Source organism: Haliotis asinina, chromosome 2, assembly GCF_037392515.1.
Source record: "Haliotis asinina isolate JCU_RB_2024 chromosome 2, JCU_Hal_asi_v2, whole genome shotgun sequence".
Taxonomy (NCBI): domain Eukaryota; kingdom Metazoa; phylum Mollusca; class Gastropoda; order Lepetellida; family Haliotidae; genus Haliotis; species Haliotis asinina.
This window is the reverse complement of record NC_090281.1, coordinates 93887998-93908505: the sequence shown is the minus strand read 5'-3', so window position 1 is coordinate 93908505 and position 20508 is coordinate 93887998. Positions and strand designations below refer to the sequence as shown.

At 38.3% G+C, this 20508-nt stretch overlaps 1 protein-coding gene across 2 annotated transcripts; it reads left to right on the top strand.

The window, feature by feature from the left end:
* The first annotated feature begins 112 nt into the window (after positions 1–112).
* On the top strand, positions 113–20282 carry LOC137274625 (integrin-linked protein kinase-like). Of its 2 annotated transcripts, XM_067807923.1 has the most exons (13): positions 113–477; positions 4983–5148; positions 6484–6579; positions 6808–6904; positions 7270–7350; positions 7554–7639; positions 7931–8040; positions 8305–8426; positions 8902–9023; positions 9477–9539; positions 14515–14614; positions 15221–15351; positions 15552–20282. In XM_067807923.1, the coding sequence occupies exons 1-13, from the start codon at positions 389–391 to the stop codon at positions 15702–15704; spliced, it is 1416 nt and encodes a 471-aa protein (XP_067664024.1). In that variant the 5' UTR covers positions 113–388; the 3' UTR covers positions 15705–20282. The 2 variants fall into 2 exon arrangements, with proteins under 2 accessions (XP_067664024.1, XP_067664025.1); XM_067807924.1 differs by lacking the exon at positions 9477–9539.
* Positions 20283–20508: the final 226 nt, after the last annotated feature.

Sequence of the window (20508 nt, the reverse complement as noted above, 5' to 3'; positions counted from 1 at the left end):
TACTTAAAAACGGAAGCACAACTTCGCCATGTCAATCATAGACTCGATAACCCATTTTGACACAACCAAGTGAACGTTTAATTACACCCGTTTATCCATTTTTGCACTCGTTACTATCGGAAAGCCTTCAAGCCTGAAAGAATGTCAACAATTTGATGATTTCGAGTTTCTTGTGATCTACCAAAGACATGGATAATTTGGAAACGTAAAATATTATCCAAGGGAAGGATTTACAAACTAGTATCTGTGTTAGCTTTAAATAACACCTAATACTTTTACAATTCGTGAGGACATACCCGCTTATTGCGGAAACCGCGTCCAAGTTTCGAAGGAGGTCAAGCTTTGGTGTTATTTATTTCAGAAACTTTATTTACCCACAAAACCAGTCATGGATGATATTTTCACTCAAGTGCGCGAAGGCAATGCCTTCCATGTACGAGTATGGCTGGACAACACAGAGAACGATCTGAATCAAGGGTAAGGGTTGGTCTCATCAAACGCATTTCCATGAATCATAAATGATAATTTGTTTGTCGTTGAAATATATAACACGAAATCATGTATAATATACTTCGCACGTAAATGTCAGTCCATTAGCTGGCATATACCACAACAACATGAAACTTTATTAATAGTCTGTTTTAGTAGATATAAGTGGAGCACCTGTTCTATTTATAGCATCAAGTTGTTGAAATGAGCTAAAAACGGATTCTGATTGGCTCAGCTGTAGAAACCAAAAAGGAGATAGAGGCAGCAGTCCATCCCTGTTACTCACCGACTTACTGATCCCTTAACAAGCAGGTTGTTGATACATTGATGTTTTGGGTTATATAAATATACACAACTGCGTGTTACATCTGGAATATTACTCCCACACTGTGCACATACACATGTGATGCTGAACACATGTACAGTCCATACATCACCTATCTTTATCCTGTTGTTATTGCCACAGGTGAATTTCTGTTATTTAATTATGTATGAAAATTACTGAACTATTCAGGATTAAATTAGGATTTGAAATTATGCTTAGTTGTGTATGTATGGTGTCAAATAAATGGCTTGTAGCATATGAGCATAATGAATAACATGATCAGTAGAAGTCACTTATAGTTGTTTGGGGTAATACTATGGCCTTTTAACAGTACCCATCACTGTATGGCAATCTGTTGAGGAGAGCAGTTTACCAGATGTGTCAAAGGTTAATCCAGATATGGAAGCATCACATTAGCACTTGCATGAACTGTTTCAGTCTGAACTACACATCAAAGTTTTATGTGATGAAATGTTTATTGAGGTTATTAGGACCATAAATCTTTACCAAATTTGTTAATGATCCATATAAGTTAGAGTTTGGTTTTGACACAATCACTGCGAACAAACATGTTAGAAATGACACAGGAAGTAAAATTCTTCAAAGAGCACACCAAACATCTTTGTAATTGTCTTAAAAGATGAGCATTTTATTCCTCATCTATTTAATTACTCAACAACTTTGATAGGTATTCTAGAGTTGAGTGGATGAAGAATGAGCACTATGATGGCATAGATACTAATGTATGTTGTTTATTGCAACAACAATTCATGTATATATTCACTCCATACATTATAATACCCTGTACCATTTGCTTGACATTAGTACCTATGTCAAAACATTGCACTCACTGAATAAAAGAGGTTGTATATCCATAAATCATAGTCCTCATTCTTAATGACTCAAAAGCCTTGAAACATATCTTCTGACAACTTCTGGAGGCATCAGAAAGATGCTGTTCATTCACAACATTTAGAAGCAAGAAAATACCTGTCAGTAATATTAACAAGTATCAAGAGTATAGTCAACTAAGTCCCGCAAACACTTTAGGCATATGTATACTGAACAGCAAAAGAAACGCACCTCTGTTTTTTTTGTCAAGTTTTCAAACAGAAGACATAAACGTGAATGCTTACTTTCCTGAGATTTCAATTTTCGAAACATCTGGTTTCACTTGCTGTTCAGTATATTTCTCAGTTGGTACAACATTGTTCATTAGAAGATTGGTAAAGTACTTGACGTAATCCAGACTACTTATCAGTAAGTAAGAGACTTGTGTGTTCCATTAGGATATCATAGGATACAGTGAGTGAGTGAGTGAGTTAATATTTAACGTCACATCGGCAATATTTCAGCCATATCGTGATGAGTGATAGGATTCAGAGTTGCACCCCTTAGGCATGCAAGGATTAGCTGACAGTGTGTTCCAGCTAGCCCAGGTAGTCATTACATAAATTTATCACAAAACATAAATATTACTTTTTTAAAAAATGATCATGCATCATTTTTGAGCATGAATCAATATGACCTGTATGATACACAGTGCAGAGTGGTACAGAGAGACTGACAAGAGTTGAAGATTAGAAGGGACATACCTTCACACTGTGAAGTCGATCACTTTGATCAATTTGCAGAAATGTTTTGATAAAAATAACAATAATAATGAGTCCCTTTTATATGGTACCAACTCAGTACACTATGTGTATGCTCATAGCGCTACTAGTATATTGCAATATTAACTGTCAGTGGGACACAAAAACACAAAACACAAGGTAGATTTTAAAGGTCACATGCAACCAAAAAATCAAACATAATTAAAACACATTTATCACTTATTCATGACATATAATATACATTGCTGCTTTTAAAAAAACAAATAAACAAAATTATAAGCGTACAATCGCGATTCAAAAGTGCAATATTTTGTACTTGGGCTTACGTCCCTCGAAACGAAGCCCTCGGGAGACCGAACCCAGTCATAGCGGGTGGATATGCACTCAAGTGTAACGACGGCTTCCGATTGGCTGTTCCATTTGCTGACATGCTGAGGGTTCATTGTGTGTACAGAAAGATGATCTGTTTGATGGGCATTTTCGAAGTATAGCCAGTCACAAGAAAGTAAGATTCTTTATGGATAATAACTTCTTTTTGTGTACTTGATGCGTCGTTTCAGTCGTTTCAGTATGGATTCATATACTGTTGTCAAGCCAAATCATATACACGAAAAGAAGTCGTTATCCATGAAGAATGTATATAGAGATTTTGGGTTTAGAAAATACATGTTCTCTGAATTTGCGCTCGATCCAATAAAAATCATGTCAGTAGAGATGGTAAACTACTGCGTGGCTGGAATCTGTCATTCGTCCAAGTACAAAGCAGGACTTGAATCTGACAAGAGTTTGCACAAGTTTCCGTCAGATCCAGTCATCCGAAAAAAATGAATGTAGTTTGTTTGCAACACACAGACATAAAAACATGTCATGTGTATCACACTTGCCTAATTACATAATGTGGCAGACACGGGACTCCGGTGCACGAGTCATAAATCAAAATAGGTGTTAAGTTCAAATTGCACGTGGTCAGTGATTGAAGCTGTGTATTGCATGTTGTCTTTAGCAGACAGGCAGACAGACACATAGGTGTGAATAAACCAGACACTGAGCTTTCTCTGTGACAGAGACTGCTTACCACAATTAACAAGTTGTTTTACGTAACGAGTAGATTATTTACTTGTTTTTGTACACAACCAAGTCTAGACTACTGCTCACGACCTCAGACGCTGGGCATGAATACTGTTTCAAGCTCCGCGAACCTATTCACCGCGCATGCGTTATGGACGCAGCGCAGCACAGTTGTTGAAACCAGTTTTCCCCCCAGCGCTGGGGGGAATTTAGTGAAACGTTTGAACTCCGATTTCGCGGGCTTTTTTTTCATCGCGTTTTTTTCAACTTTATAGGTTGAATTGGCATTTTTTATGATTTGTTTCGGTAAGTGCACACCGAAAGGTACCAGAATCTGCAAAGTTGTATTTTACGTTGCATGTGACCTTTAAGTTTTGAAACCTATATATGGGCATATTTCTTCAAACTGAAGTACATTCAAGAAACATCTATAATGTTCCTTCAGCTTGCACACTTTCAAAGTACCATTAACCTGATGTTGGTATGGTACTATTTAAATTTTAAATCCAAACCTAATTTTTAGCAATATGCAGTGAATAGCCTCAACCTGTTCCAAACCTGCTTAAGTATTTGTCTGCAAGATATACTACTTAATAGGGTAATTTTGGATAGGCTTACTTTACTTAAAGAAAAAGTAGAAGACACTGGCTTCATTCGTGTTGCTTTAACCCCAGACGGTAACTTTAATCAACATTGTAAACCAAAAGTCACTGTGTTCTGTAATCTGATTGGTTGAAAAACATGATCAAATGGTATTAGATTCCCGGAAACTGCAAGACTATTCACTGCGTATTGACATGTAAACAATTGTTTTCTTGTGTCATCAACAGTGGTGACGTTATTCAGGTCATATTGTGACGTAAAGTTAGAATGACGTCACAAATGAGCAACACCCGGAAATTGGCCAACACATGATGTTTATCTCCTAAGTCACTGACTGTCAAGAGTACAGGTACAGAAAATGTCAGCAGCAGAAAGTTACCCCTCAATTTCTGGAAGGAACAATTTTCGATGTGTTTCTTTCAGTTATATAACGGCAAGGTAGTTTAGGCAAACCCAAAGTAATATCTATCTTAGATTTTTTACAACTTTGATGAAACCGACAAGCACAGGAGTGGTAATGGTATTGATAAACCTAAAATCATCATCAGGCTGAACCAGGATTTTAACTCACGATAATAGGTTTCTTGTGTGCCTGAGGGATGTAAGTCAATAACTGAATGCAAACAATTATGTCCCCACTCTAAGCCCGGAGGTTATTCACCTTTTGGCAAATCAAGTGCTGCAGTGAGTCTTTGTGTGTGTTTTTTGTTGAGATAATGTAACGTTACCAACCATGTAAACACAAAAGGGCAATACAATTACACCAGCTGATCAGTTTTGAAGATAGATTACTAGAGATGATACAATCAGCCGTTTTGATTTTCACAACTATTCCCAGCACTAGTGGTAGTATAACTTGTAAGCCACAATGTACAATGTTTCAGAGATGACCATCGGTTCAGTTTGTTGCACTGGGCAGCACGAGAAGGACGTACAAACATTGTTGACATGCTGATACAACGAGGTGCTAGGATCAATGCTACCAACATGGGTGATGACACAGCGCTACATCTAGCAGCAGGACATGGGCATCGAGATGTTGTCGTCATGGTAAGTGAGGGAGATACTCACCAGACAGTTTCACAACATTCAGAGCACAAGATCAACTGTGCACTGGTATAAAGTACACACGATACATCACTTTTATCTAGTTTAGTCTGAATCAAGGGGACCCATGAAGGTCACGGGGTAGAATAGGCCTTCAGCAACCCGTGCTTGCCATAAAAGGCGACTCAGCTTGTCGTAAGAGGCGACTAACGGGATCGGGTGGTCAGGCTCGCTGACTTGGTTGACGCATGTCATCGGTTCCCAATTGCACAGATCGATGCTCATGTTGTTGATCACTGGATTGTCTGGTCCAGACTCGATTATTTACAGACCACCGCCATATAGCTGTAATATTGCTGAGTGCGGCGTAAAACTAAACTCACTCACTCACTCACTGAATCAAGGGCCATGAAAACTTAAAAAAAAGCCAATCGTATAAATATTTTTCATAATTACCCAGTGTGTGAAAGATGTATCTGGTTCCATCCACAAATGTTCATGGCACCAGAGCATAACCAGTCAGTGTTTCCTCTCTTATGATGGTGATTTGACTTAGGGTTGAGATCATCCAGCATTTCTGTCGTCTTTCATCAGTTGTCATTGTTGTAGGGCAGTTGGGTAGCCTAGTGGTGAAAGTGTTTGCTCATCACGCCTTTGATTCCCTACATTGGTACAATATGTGAAACCGATTTCTGGTGTCCCCCAGCCATGATATTGCTGGAATATAGCTAAGAAAACCCACACACCCACACACTCACCCACATTTACTCACTCACTCTCTTGTGGCCGTCAGTACATCAGAGTTACATCCCTTGGGCATGCTAGAAATGTGTATCAACTGGCTAATGGATGCCAGTTTGCCATGAATTCTGTTTCTAGGTTGTTAAGCACCAGACCAATTCTCATGGGTTTCACTACGGTGGTAAAAAACAGAGGAGGGGTTTTCCTCCCATGTTAGTTGATGTAAGTTGTAATTGAAACACTGCTAAAAGCAGCTTTGATCTTAGCGCAAAAACACGAGTTAAAACTGTAAATGACAGCACATGCTGCTACTGTACCAGATGTTCAGCATTTATAGGGTGAAAGATGATATACAGTGTCTAAGCTGGGTATTCATGTTTTACTGAAGCATGTTGTCTCAGTTGGTATGCACTGTAAAACCAGCATAGGCCAGGAAATTGCTTTCTTAGTGTCATCATCTTGAAGCTAATAAACCTCATGTTATCTCACCTGGGGTAATGCTAGAAGTGACAACTGCTAACTGACTCACTCACTGTGACTTCTTCGAGTGGCATTTTAGAAGTTGGGAAGAACGATATAGAACTGTGTATGTTTCAGCTCCTTCACAACAAAGCCAACATCAATGCTATCAATGAACATGGAAACACACCACTGCATTATGCCTGCTTCTGGGGATTTGACCAGATTGCTGAGGTTAGTGAAACTAGTAGTAACTGAAACGCTTATCTCACAGTAACACCATGTCAGTGAAAAATATGTTATACTGTCTCAAACAGATGTAAACAGACGATATTGTTCCAGTGAAATTGCATCACCATGCCTTGCTGCCCATAAAACTATGGAAAGTAATCTTTTCACATCTTCCTGTAGAGCATTCCAGTTAATGCAACCATAATCAACAAATGTGTGTTCTTCTGGCAGGATCTTGTCAACAATGGAGCTCTGGTCAGCATTGCCAACAAATATGATGAAGTTCCACTTGATAAAGCAAAGCCATTTCTGACAAAGATGCTGAAAGGTAGGTTTCTGATTGACAAGAAACAAACAGTTTGAACTTTTCCCTGGTTATGGCAAAGGAACTGTGAAGGGTGATAGTGTTATGGGAGGGAGGGATTTTACAAGCTCAATGGGTTTATGTACATGAGAATGAAAGGGCACATGTTATACATGAATCATGCTGACAGGTGTTTCAGGGAAATAATTTTGTGTCACAATTAGATTTATCTGATGACTATAAGAATTAGGTATGTTGAAGTGTTAACAGAGATCAGTATGACAAGTGTGTTATATCAAACAATTTTACTATAAAATCTGTAAAGCTGTCTTCTATCAGACCAGTGCAGCCAATATTTGTCTTCTTTTATTGTGGAACTTATTCTTCAGATCGAGCGCTGGCTCTGGGACAGGACCTAAGTAAAATCCCCTTCAAGGACAGGAGCTGGCTAGGCTACAAGACAAGAAGTCGTAAGTGTTTCCAATACAAATGGAGTGTAATCAGAGACACCACTAGGACATTCCAGCTTAGACATTACAGATAAAGTGTAATATTTGAGTCCAATATTAGTGTATGAAAATTGAGAATGCACTGCCATTTGCAGTAAGAAGGTCATTGTGAACATCTATGTGACTGGACAACTGACAATGATCTATGCTGTCTCCATCCTCAGGTGATGCACTCCTGTCCCGTCACCCAGGTATAGACATTGCCCAGTTGCAGCTGGTCGGCCATGTTGCCTCCACTCATTCAGGGGAGGTAAGTCGTGATGTGGGAGTTGACGGAGTGATTAAGCTGGGCTAATCTCTTCTTTGATACATATTCTAGTTAAATCGCATGTTAGTGTGGGAAGAACATTTCTTTGAACAGGTATGTTTTAAATACAGTACATTTGATTATGAGTGGTGTGTTGATTTTTAAGACAACATTTATTTTATTTGGGAGAATGTTTTTTTGCTGGGATATTTAATCTAACACTCTCTTGTCCCATTTATGTCATGGGATATTTTTTGGCAATGAGTTGCTTGAAGATTTGATAATTTTCTTCAGACATGGCGTGGTAGATGGCAAGATAACGACATTGTTGCCAAGATTCTCAACCTTGTAGACTGTACCCTTCGAAACTCACGTGACTTCCAGGAAGAGTTCCCTCGTCTTAGGTGAGTGTTGATCTGTCTGAAGAGAAGCAACAGCTGTCTCTTTGATATCTGTGTTGGCTAAAAAAGTATTGCAGGAGTTCACTACTGCCACAGTGTTCAATTCTGTCATGAGTATACTATAGGAACCTAACTCAATGCCACTGTGAACTTTGTTGATTTGTTACATGTAAAACTTTGGGTTCCAAATTTAATTTGATGGTAATTATATATGTAATATTTCCTCCATAGAAAACACTGCACATTTGCTTCTTGTTTTTTCTACAGAATCTTCAATAACCCGAACGTGCTACCAGTGTTGGCATGTTGCAACCAGCCCCCCAACCTTGTGGTGATTAGTCAGTTCATGCCCTTCGGCTCCCTGTTCAACACACTACATGGGGAGTCAGGTCAGTCCGACTGTGTAGCAGTTTTAGAACTAATGTGAGCGATACATCCAGGCTGTACATTGATAAGTGCAAGATTTCACACTGACATAGCACTGGTGTAGTCTGATGTCAGGTTATTCATCCAGAGTATACATGAAGATGTGTACAAAAATTTATACCTGCATATGTCACACACTGTAAGCATGTACTGGAGGTGATCTGATGCTAATCACCTTTATCTCAATGCATTGATCACATTCTGGTAAAATCACCTACCTGGTAGCTCAGATCAGAAAAACTGACAAATCTGTTGTGAAAAAGATTATGATTTTACATATTTTTGTTCTGTTTATGTTTTGCAAAAATGACTATACATTCCTACACAGAAAAAGCGAAGTTGGTTCAGTGTGAAAGATATTCACGACAGACTTAGATGTTGGGATATGCAGGAAAGAGACAGGATACAGCACTGTATGGTCATGTTTTCTGATTGCAGGAATTGTGGTGGACCAGAACCAAGCTTTGCGGTTCGCGATTGACATCGCCCGCGGTATGGAGTTCCTGCACTCCATGGAACCAATGATCCCCAACTTCCTGCTGACCAGCAAACACATCATGGTAGGGTGATGTCAGTTTTAAAACAAATTTCATTTGGCAGCTGAGGATATAGAATTGTTCTCACTGACAGCAGTGGCGAATGAGACAGGAATGTCTTTTCTCAAAAATTAATGTTAGATTGGATTGACAGACATCCGACAGTTCTTGGGGATTATATTCTCTGTCCAGGTTATCATATGAATGAATTAACCTTTCATTGCTTACAGTATCATGGAATCTTCTACTTTTATTTTCCATCATGTGCAACAGTAATGTATGTTGGTATTTAAGGAATTAATTGTGATATGATTGTGGTGAAGCCCTGTGTGTTATAATATATAACGTATATACTTGTGTCGATTATTTGTTTACGATGTTTTGTTGAGTCACTGTTTTCACTTTCACTTTTGTTTCATTGTTTCTTGCTTCAACCTTGCTTTTGCCACACTACAGCTAATGGATTTTCAATTTTAGATCGACGAGGACTTGGCTAAAATTAATGTTGATGATCCCAAATATGCCAGCGAAATAAATGGGGTAAAGACTTCAGAAGAAACGCCTGTGCATTTCTGTAGCATATGTTGTTTAACACTAACACTGAGATGCCTTGGAGTGGATGGTTATGTATTTCCGCACGGTATTACATGATATTTATATACCATATTTGCACTCTTTGGTGATCAGATAGTTGGCTCAAATACAAGATGTGTTAGTTTCTTGTGGACATGGCAAAATAATTTTGTCACTGAGGATTGTATTGGTTATACTTACCATAAGCATGTATCGCTGATCACATATTTTATGTAATATGCTGTCGAAAACTTTTACAAATCTGGAATCAAATGACAAATTTTCTATGTCAGTGAGTTTGTAAAGAATTTGATATGAAAACAGCCAGCAGGAAAAGAAAATTAACCCTCAGCCATCCACCAAACAGTTTAGTTATTTTTCATGTTTATATATTCCATGATTATCAATTCTTTCTAGAAATCACTACTATGTTATGAAGTTTGGTTGGTTCACCTGAAACTGAAATACTGTATAAGTGAGCACATTATCTCACAGATGGTTGCATCAAAAGTTACTATGGTTACAGAGGGCACTGTGGGCACTAGAAACAAACATATCTGTAGGAGCCAATCATAAATCATTACCCAGGGCTTAACGATGGGTTGTAGTGACACATGGCCTGCTTCCAGAGAGCAGTCAAACACTGTGTGGGCTAGAGTATGGTGTGGAAGTTGTCACATCTACAGCTGACCAGGATGTCTAACATGGAGTAATCCAAAGGGTTGTTTCCCTTTGGGCAGCCAGGAACCATGGTTTGAGTCCTACTGTGTTTGTAGGTTTGTCAGCACTACATGTGTGACCGTGGATTTCATCAAAGTGGTACAAACATCACAGCCTACTAACAATCATTTACCTGGAAAACTACAAATAGGCCTTTACACCAGTCGAAGTAAACACAGGCTCAGTATTTTTCATTACACTGCTATACTGTTTCGCATTTGATTGGACAGTCATATGTCGCTCAAAGGTTATCTGATACAACCTTGTACTAGGGTTTGTTAGACTCAGCATAGCAGAGTAACAAATAATTTTGAGCCTGTGTTTAGTGAGATTGACCTTTAACCCACCTCACTTTGCCACTGAGAGGGGTTTAGCACACAGACTGCTTTAATACAAGTAAGCCTTGATCACTTTCATGGGCTGTGATACAAGATACAATAAACAAAGGTTTAATGAGATTTGAAAACACTCAATCAAAGTTAATTATATCTTTTACATCAATTAAAACCTGATTAGGTTAAGAATTTGAGTGACTCATTACAAATTACTTTCTTACAAAGAGTTACTCATCTACTTTTTTCACCATTTTTATGCCATCTTTACATGTTCTTGTATCACAGAGTACTGATAGACAATATCACAATATAGTTTTGGTATAACAGAACAGTCAAAATCAGATGAATCATCACACCAGTTTTATTAACTACCTCTTTCAGTGACATTCATAGTAAGTGTTTTGGATTGAAACAAACACCACATTTCTCACACGTATCATCATTGAGCTATTCTGTGCCTCTCGGATAAAAGCACCCACTATGATTCATTCCTGAAACTCAATTTGACATCTGGACACAATTTCTTTGTTAGGAGACAAGCTTGTGTTTTGTTTATGAATGACTTTTTGTTGGTTGAAGGGCTGTAAGTATAGGTAGTTTCTGTTTGTTTTGTGAATGTGTTTTAAGCTAATTCTGTGTTTGAGCATGAAAATCTTGATCTGATACATTTCCCACAATGTCCTGGTTTGTCAGTAACACTGATTACTTTTTTCTGACCACAGACATAGCGAATGCTATTTATTATGTTTACAATCTATCATATTTATGTCCTCACTGGACGGCTGAGAGAAGACAAGTTGTTTTACCAACAGATGCATGCACATGTACACCTCAACATTAATTGACCAGAAAGTAGATTTAGACACAAGCCTCACATATATGTCATTCATATACAATGCATATATTGAAACGATACAGAATTAGACATTTTATCATTTCCTGAAAATGTCCTCAGCACACAAGCAAATATGCTGAAATGATCAAACAGTTTAAAGATATGGTAATGCTAGGTGTATGCTTGGCTAGATTTTTGTGATTACTAAATTATTTTTTCCCAAGTGTAAACACAAAATAGACAAAGACATATCTCCTAAGTGCCATCACTTGACTTTCTGTTAAATCTAGCTCAATATCTGTTATTTATATTCTATTAAACTGATTCTTTTCAGTCATTTTCATTCATTCATTTTCCAATGTATTCTGATATTTACTGGGATGAGGGACACACTGTAGAGAGTTAATGCATAGATATTGATGGAAGTTGGGCCTCTGGACATCTGACTTCAATATTCATGCAGTATATTCTTGCCATACTGATGTAACAGTATCTTTATTTTCAGCTGTAGAAGTCACACATGCTACACAATTGTGTAGACACATCCAAAGTTTGATGGGAATTGGACAGTATATATAGCTGAAGTGCTAGCTGTGAGTTCCACAGCCCAGAAATGCAGTTGTCAGTACCATAATTGATGTAAGAAGTGCCTTGGGTGCAAAGTGGGAGTTTCTTAAAACCAGAAGTGAAATTTTTTGTCAGTGCTCTGGACATCATTGGGGCAGATGTAGCCATGTGGTTAAAGTGGACGCTCATCATTCCAAAGACTGGATTTTGATTCCAGACATGAGCACTGTGTGTGAAGCCCATTTCTGGTGACCACTGTGATATTGGTGAAATATTGCTAAAAGTGGTCCACTCACTCGGAAGGTCATCAAGAATAGCAATATGTACTGACATCCACTCACAGCTTTTCTGGGTAGTGGAACTGGCAGGTAGCTAGATAACCTCCATGAATTGCGACTAGTCCTCCATGTATGCTTGTGCATGTACTATGGAACCAGGGACAGCCACGCCCTCATACATGAAGAAAGTGTGGTTTGGGGCCTCTGTTTTGACAATAGAATTTTGTATGACGTTACTGAATCAGCCTGTCACCTCTGCTGTTCAAGCATGCTTAGGTCTGAATGGATAACTGATAACTGTCTCAGTGTGGGAATTTACCTTTCATTGTTTCTTTCTTTCATTCATTGTTTTGAGGTCCATGTTAAAATATAGGATCTCAGAGAAAAGAAAAATTGGATTACATGTGACATTACCTGTTAAGAGGCAGATACTGTGATAGTTAAAATATACTTGGTGTTTCCCAACTGATTCAAATATGCAAGTGCCAAAAATTCATGAAGCATTTTAGTGTCTATGCTATCATTTTGAATGACTGTACATTACCACCAAGTGGTGTCCTAACATGGAAATGGTGACGGTCCTTCAATTAGACACATGCACAGTATCCGTAACTTTGTGGATGTGTATTTTAGGGTGTTTTAAGCTTACAGGATGTGGCATTTTATCCCAAAGGAGGGTCAACTGTTTCGTCCGGTTAGGATATGAAATTTGATTCTGTAGACAAAGATGATTGTAGTTGACTAAACTCTGATTTCAACAGTCTTTTTGATGTGTTTTCAGGCATTTGAAAACTTCAGATCTAAAACGACTGTATAGAAATACTGTATGTTCTTTAACCTTTTCCATCTTGGTTAGCTGTCAACATGATACGGCAGTATCCTTGTGTCAGCTGATGGCCGACATGTAACCAATGCTAAACAAGGCCACAGATTGTCTCCCCTTAACTGCTGCTTGAACTATAGATGGTGCTGATTCTTTGTGTTATTTTGAAAGTCTTCTGTACATTAATTCAAATGTTTTCTCGCAAATTTTGTCTTCTGTGGCTGACCAGGGATCCATCAATGTCAATATTCACTCATTTTATTTGTGCACTAAAGATTGTAAATATTGTTTGTGTGGTTAAGTTGGCCGTTGTGAAGAATGAACCAACTTTTGATTGATACAGATAGTAGAATTTCTACATATCCATGGTAACACAACTGGAATGGTTTTGTGATTTGATGTGTTACTTACAATGGTATGAATTATATTTTATTAAAATTATTTTATTATTAAAAGTCTATCATTAAAGAACCAGTGCCACCACATGATATAACAACATAGTGTGGTGTTCTGTATGACTGACACAATTAGCTGCAACATTGATGATGTGGCGTTAAGCAATATTCAGTCTCACACTCTTCTGTATGAGAATCCTGATTTCCAACTTCCTGATTTCCTTTATATTCAGGGCCTCTAGTAAAGGTGGCATGGAGTTTATTTTGAATTATGGTTTGTTATTTATCATGATAATTAGCTTTCATAACAATATGCGTTTGGTTTGTTTGTTGTTAACACTGCACTCAGTAAGAAAGAAAAATATCTGACTTTAGAATGACCATAAAGTACATGCCAAATACAGAGAGGTAATGTTTGGTTTGAACAAGGGAAAAAGAAAATCATGATTGTCAGTTATGAGGAAATGTGACATGGCAATCATAAATTCCCCAATGTTGAGGTGGTCTCTGGGACGCCTACTGCATGAGTTACTGAACAGAGCTGCTTGGCTTTAGGTATACTTGAAACCTGTAATCATGAGTTGGATTATCATTTCAACCTGACCTTGTGTTTGCCAGCACAAAAGTGGTGTACATGTGTTTTCCCACAGTGGTGAATGTTGGAGACATGCATTGCTACAGGATGTCATTCCACAACATGTTGACATTCTGTGATATGAATAAAATATATTGTTAAGAGGGGGAAAGCCAAACATTCACTCAATTCGTTGTTGGAAGAGGAGCATCACTCATAACTTGTAACTTTACCTAATAATGTATTTCTCAGTTGTCAGGTAAATATGATTGATCTATGATTGGCATTTTCATCCCTAGATTGTAGATTTGTTTCTGTTTGAGAGACTCAGATGTTTGGCATGATGTTATGCTCATTCTAAGGCTATCCTTCAGTTGTCCAATTGTGATATCATCTCTTCCCTTGATATAATCAGATTGATGAAGACCTGACAGCCCGCATCAACATGGCTGACTATCGGTTTACCTTCCATGAGCGAGGCAAGGAATACAACCCAGCATGGATGGCCCCTGAAGGTAGGTGGACAACATGATCAGTTGTTCAGAACATGAAATCTGGGATTGGGAAATCTCCCAGTTAACCCTAGTGTTTGGTGATCACAAGGACCAGACAGTGAGACTTGGTGACTTGCTTGCATATGATGTGTATCATATCAAGCTATGGATTTGCTGGTCTGGACTTAACTATTTTCAGGCAGACATCACAAAACGGAAATATTGCTGAGTGTGGCATTGTACTAGCAACAGTTGGACCAGACAAACTTGTTCAGATGCAGAATACCATTACACTTGTTGAGAGTGATCAGTCCTACCTGGCAGATGTGTGTAAACTGGCACCTGCAAACAGACACACTTTGTGTGCTGGTGAGATAAACAAAACTGACCAGTATAACACAAACTATTTGTGAAAAAGAAATAGATTGTCATTGCAGTGATTGTTGGACATGTTACTACTAATCACAGGTAAATGTTTGGTAGACAGTTTGACATGTTGTCTAATCTTTGTTAAAGTTCCTATTTCTGAGGAGCATAAACACGGAAAGTACACATGGTATCAAAAAACACCATATTGTGTCAGAAAACAAATTATATCAGTACACCATATATTGTCTCAATACACAGCTATGCTGAAGAAGCCTGGGGAGATTAACCTGAAAGCTGCAGACATGTGGAGCTTTGCTATCTTGTTGTGGGAGTTGGAAACCCGGGAGGTTCCGTTTGCTGACCTCACTCCAATGGAAATTGGCATGAAGGTGGGTGACCCTGCATTCATATAAATGACTTGGCTTCACATCAGCAGAAGTGACCTTGACCTCTCACTTTCAAAAGCAGCCTTGACCACACATGCAATTGACCTTGGCCCCACTCTTAAGTATGTGTCCTTGATCTAAGATGTACATCTGTAGTATGTCATTTGTACTGAGAGTGTATTGCAATGGCTATGTGTTTCCAGGTAGCACTAGAAGGCCTGCGCATCAAGATCCCACCAGGAATCTCCAGTCACATGTCTCGCCTCATCAAGATCTGCATGAACGAGGAGGCAGGCAAACGGCCTCGCTATGATATGGTCATCCCCATCCTAGAGAAGATGAAGCAGAGCAGCTAGGTCAGCGTCCACCATAGATAGAAAGCAGTGTCAGTCATGGAAAGCAGTCTGCATGTTAAAAAGTCCAAATGCCTCATTGAATGAATTTCAGAAGCTTGTCCATGATATTCTCTGGCCAGGAGGGTTGGATATGACCTACAGGTGGTTGTTCTCATCCTCTAGTTAATGGTGACCAAGATCTTTTTGTAAGATGTTATAGCTGTGTGTTTGGCAATCATGACTGTCTCCATCAGGTATAAATATCCTTCTTCTAGTAGCCATCCTGATTCTTCACCTCTTGGCCTCCATATTTATGAATCATCTGGCAACATGGCTATTGTTCTATGGCCAGAATGGTACACAAACTAGCTATCTAGGCTGAGTCTGTTTAATCCTATTCTCAGGACTAACAAAATTTCATATTGAGGTGTTTTTCTATTCAGGCTAGTAAATGTTCCAGATCAATTTGCACTACAATATGAAAATTCTCTGTCAGCCACTACCATGTTGTTATTATCGTCTACACCAAACTGTCTATCTTGGCCTGTTTCGGTGTCAGTGGCTGCCATGTTGGATCCAACTCCTACATTGTGTTGTTCATTTACCAGTTATTATCCTGGCCAGGGGTAATTGATCACCTTACTCATCTTTAGCTTTTCTAACACTATCCTCTTTTGTCAGGGAGATTTTACCTGACTGTGTTCCAAATAATACCCTCAGGGTCACATGGCTTGTTGCCATGGTATTCTGGGATGTCTCACATACTATTCATATTTCTCTAACTTTTAAGCATATATCTAGGGTTGCATCCTAAATAATTCTAAGACAGAAGATTCTGACTTCTTACAGAGTGTATAGAAGTGCTTTCAAGGCAAATGCAATTGGACTCCATGTTGTTGTGGCGTCAGTCAAACAGGCTACATGTACCATTGTGTGCCTACTGTTTCATTTGTAAGAATGGTGCCATGATTGCTTGAATGTTTTTTTTCTCTACTTTCCTAATTAGACCAGACCGGTTTTATGTCATATTTATGGATTTTTGTCCTCCGAAAACCTGAAGTCAGGATGGAAAAAAAACATCACCGGTCAAAGTAATATTATTTTTAAATGCTAGAAGTATTTAAGAAATACAGTTCATTCTACCACCATGTATAGTGTAATAAAGCACACTTTCGCCCTGAACTATTATAACATTAAAGCACTCAGACACGTCCGAGTGCTTTAACATTATAATAGTTCAGGGCGAAAGTGTGCTTTATTACTCTATACATGGTGGTAGAACGAACTGCATTTCTTTTTCTAAGATGCTGTATTCAATAACTTCTAAGCCTAATTTCGATTAATCTATGGCAGAATACAAAAGGATGGTGTCTGTAACCTAAATTAAGAATCCTCGCACAGGACTAACTGACGTGCTGTTCTTTTGACGTGTCAGCCCCCTATGTTAAGACAAAGGTTACTAGAAAAACAAATGATGAACAGTTTGGTGATGGTTTGTGTTCGGGTTAAGTATCTTCTCTAGGTCATTTTAATTACATCCGTGATTCTCTTAAACCGTACAAGGCAATATGACCGCCTCATTTCTACTACCAACGAAAGTTTAGATCAGTACATTCAGAGGAAGCTGATAAGTCAAGCAACATTGCACAATTGCATTGTGGGAATGTAAACATTGCCAACATTACCGTGTCTCTGTAAGATTTTGAGTCGAACTATGAGACATTTTATCTGTCAGCAAACATAGGTGGTGGGTGGGTGAGTTTAGTTTTACGTCGCACTCAGCAATATTCCAGCTATATGGCGACGGTCTGTAAATAATCGAGTCTGGACCAGACAATCCAGTGATCAACAACATGAGCATCGATCTGCGCAATGGGGAACCGATGACATGTGTCAACCAAGTCAGCTAGTCTGACCACCCGATCCCGTTAGTCGCCTCTTACGACAAGCATAGTCACCTTTTATGGCAAGCATGGGTTGCTGAAGGCCTATTCTACCCCGGGACCTTCACGGGTCCAGCAAACATAAACGTAATGTTTGCACACTGATGTTATCTGTGTGATGCAACTGCAAACCAAGAAATGGGATGCGACGAAGCAGTGGAAGGCTGTACGAGGCGATTGCAGCTGGCATCCATCATGACGTCTGTTACATGGTGACGTAATGCAGAAAAGTTTGATTACGAGGGGGCAGACTGGAATGGCGCATTGACGTCAACACATTGTGATGTAATGTGAAAAGTGCACATTATCGTCTGATAAAGTATTGTCGGCGCCTTTGATCTTTCACCGAAGCATCTTAGAATTTACTTTTGGGAATATTTTAAGTGTATATGGGGAAACAAACAATCTCCGGGAAGTTTTCTGGTAGGTTTCCATTTTTGGCCAATAAAAACATTAGGATTATATCTTTTGAGCGGGGAAAGTGATTTTTTATTAATTTTTTTTCTTATTGTTAAAAAATATATATAAATATACTCTGGTCTTATAAGATTGGACATATCTGCTTATGTGTTCAATGAAAAGAAAATAGACAAGAATTTCCTTGTTCTTATCAGGGAAATATTAACAATGTTTGTGTACATATGGTTGATTCAACCGTTAGATGCAGGAAGATTGTCGTACTCTGTACATTTGTATATTGTTTGACAGATGTGATTCTGTGATCAAACATTTGTAGAAAATATTGTTGGAAGCTGGATTGTTCAATGAGGTTGGCTGACAAGTTCTTTAGCATCAATACCTTACCTGTTTATGTCAGAATGTTTCAGATATCAGTAAAACTCTCTCCTCAAATCACTGCAACTTAAAATTTATGAAGAAATTATAGTATTGAATTCATTGCCTTCTGACTAGTGATGTAGTAACCCAGTATGTAGGGTGTTTGTATGGATGGCAGATAAAGTGGGCTTATTTACATTGTATTTCTAAAAGTTATTTGGTAAAGTTAATCTTCGAACATATTACAATTTTAACCTCTCTTGCTTACAATTCTTTGACTGATATGTTATTTATCAATGATCTCTTTGATTACTGAAGTCAAATATCCAAATAACAGTCCATCCAAATTGTTATTGTGTAATCTTCCCCTGCATCAGGATATTTCCGAATAGTTTCTCCAACGCAGTGCTCTTAACCATGTCATCATGTCCAACTCTTGGTGCTATTTCTACTGGTTATGATAGACATGTCATTATACATCATGCTAGGACACTCAGTCAGGATTCATCCATATTATGTTGCTTTTCATAGCTAGGTATTATTTGAAGATATATTCAGCTTTGAATTATGACCTGTTAACATGCTTGTTAACAGTATTCTTTGTTATTTATTCAGTTGTGTGTTTTCATTTCATCTGATGATCGTACAAAACCGTTCGTCCAAACAGGCATTGTAGATTGGTAGCAAGACAAATAATCCCACACATTTAAAATAGAGGCATCAGTTACGTCCGCTTATTATGCAGTATAACAGCAAAAGTTGAGTAAACATGAACGGCCATGTGATTTCAGCTTGTGCCTCTTACACCAAAGCTGATTTTACAATTTTACAGAGGGACCTAGTTCCCTGAGGTGATGTTGCTAGAGCAACATTAAGTGTTACTTGATAATGGGAGACGATGGATCTTGACAGAATGTAGATTCGGTTCTCATCTGATCTGTTTCAAAATACGGAATTCAGGGATGGCAGCAGGAAAATCTACATTCAGCTGAAAATTCAATTTCAAATGGGGTGTTTGAATTGATCAATTTGAAATAGTTGGTGGAAATCTTTGGATCTGAGGAAAATTTCCATCCTTGTGGATATATTTTTTGTGATTCCGTAACTTCACAAAGTTTTACTGTAGCCAAAAGTTTATTCTTGATTATTCAGCTGTCTTCCATTGTAACAAATTTCATAGTTTAGTTTGGTGTATTTACATGATACCACATAAACACTTTGAACAGATTGGGCTTAGAAAATCTCCAAAATTGTGACATCTTTGTACAATCTGTAAGCACTCACCATATTTTACAAAGCCATAGTAGAAGACCTCATAGGTGTCTCCAGGCTGGATGTATGCATGTAATTCTGGTCATGCATTTTTGTAGTACGAAACACCTCTCCGGAGCAAGTCTCGCTTAGCCTGGTTTGAGGCCCGTTACTGTGGTCATTCTATGATCTTCTGTCAAAGATGTCAGTACCATGTCTGAACAACAAGCTGCCGCTGAAATACTGTTTAAAGTGGTTTTAAATCACATGGTTAGTTTAAATGTTTAAATAACAGGATTCTCAGGCACAGGTTCCAGTTTATCAAAAGAGCCGTTACCCATCACCTCTGAAAACACATTTGTGGAGAAAAGAAAATAACATATTTCAAAGATTGTTTCTGTTCTTTTTGAACAGCATTTAGATCATTTGAATTTAGAGTAATTGAAATAACACACTGTTTGATATTGTTGATCCTAATTAAGGGAAGAATAGGAAAGATTTGAGCAGGTAACTAGGTGAGGGTTGTTCCAGAGATGGTGCCAACAAGAAGTCATATTCTTGCAGCTTATCACTGCCAGTGTCTGTATGTACTGTGTATGTGTAAACATAATAAACACGTTCAACTATATTCCAGTGCTTTGTTGTGACCTTGGCAAGATCGGGTAGGTTGAAGTTAAGGCATTTGCTTGTCGCTCAGAAGGCCCAGGTTCAGTTATCTACATGGGTATGTCAGGTTTCCCCAGCTGTGATATTGCTGAAATATTGCTAAAAGCTGCATAAAAATGAGCTTATTCATCTTGACAGGACACAAAGATTTACTGGACAGTTTTACTGGACAATTCCTTACTTGAACG

What these genes read in the sequence shown, in the direction of transcription:
- LOC137274625 (XM_067807923.1), top strand. Translation starts at nt 389, where the DNA reads ATGGATGATATTTTCACTCAAGTGCGCGAAGGCAATGCCTTCCATGTA. An exon ending in GAAGAGTTCCCTCGTCTTAG is followed by an intron (nt 8,041 to 8,304) that starts GTGAGTGTTGAT and finishes TTTTTTCTACAG; the next exon opens with AATCTTCAATAACCCGAACG. An exon ending in CACACTACATGGGGAGTCAG is followed by an intron (nt 8,427 to 8,901) that starts GTCAGTCCGACT and finishes TTCTGATTGCAG; the next exon opens with GAATTGTGGTGGACCAGAAC.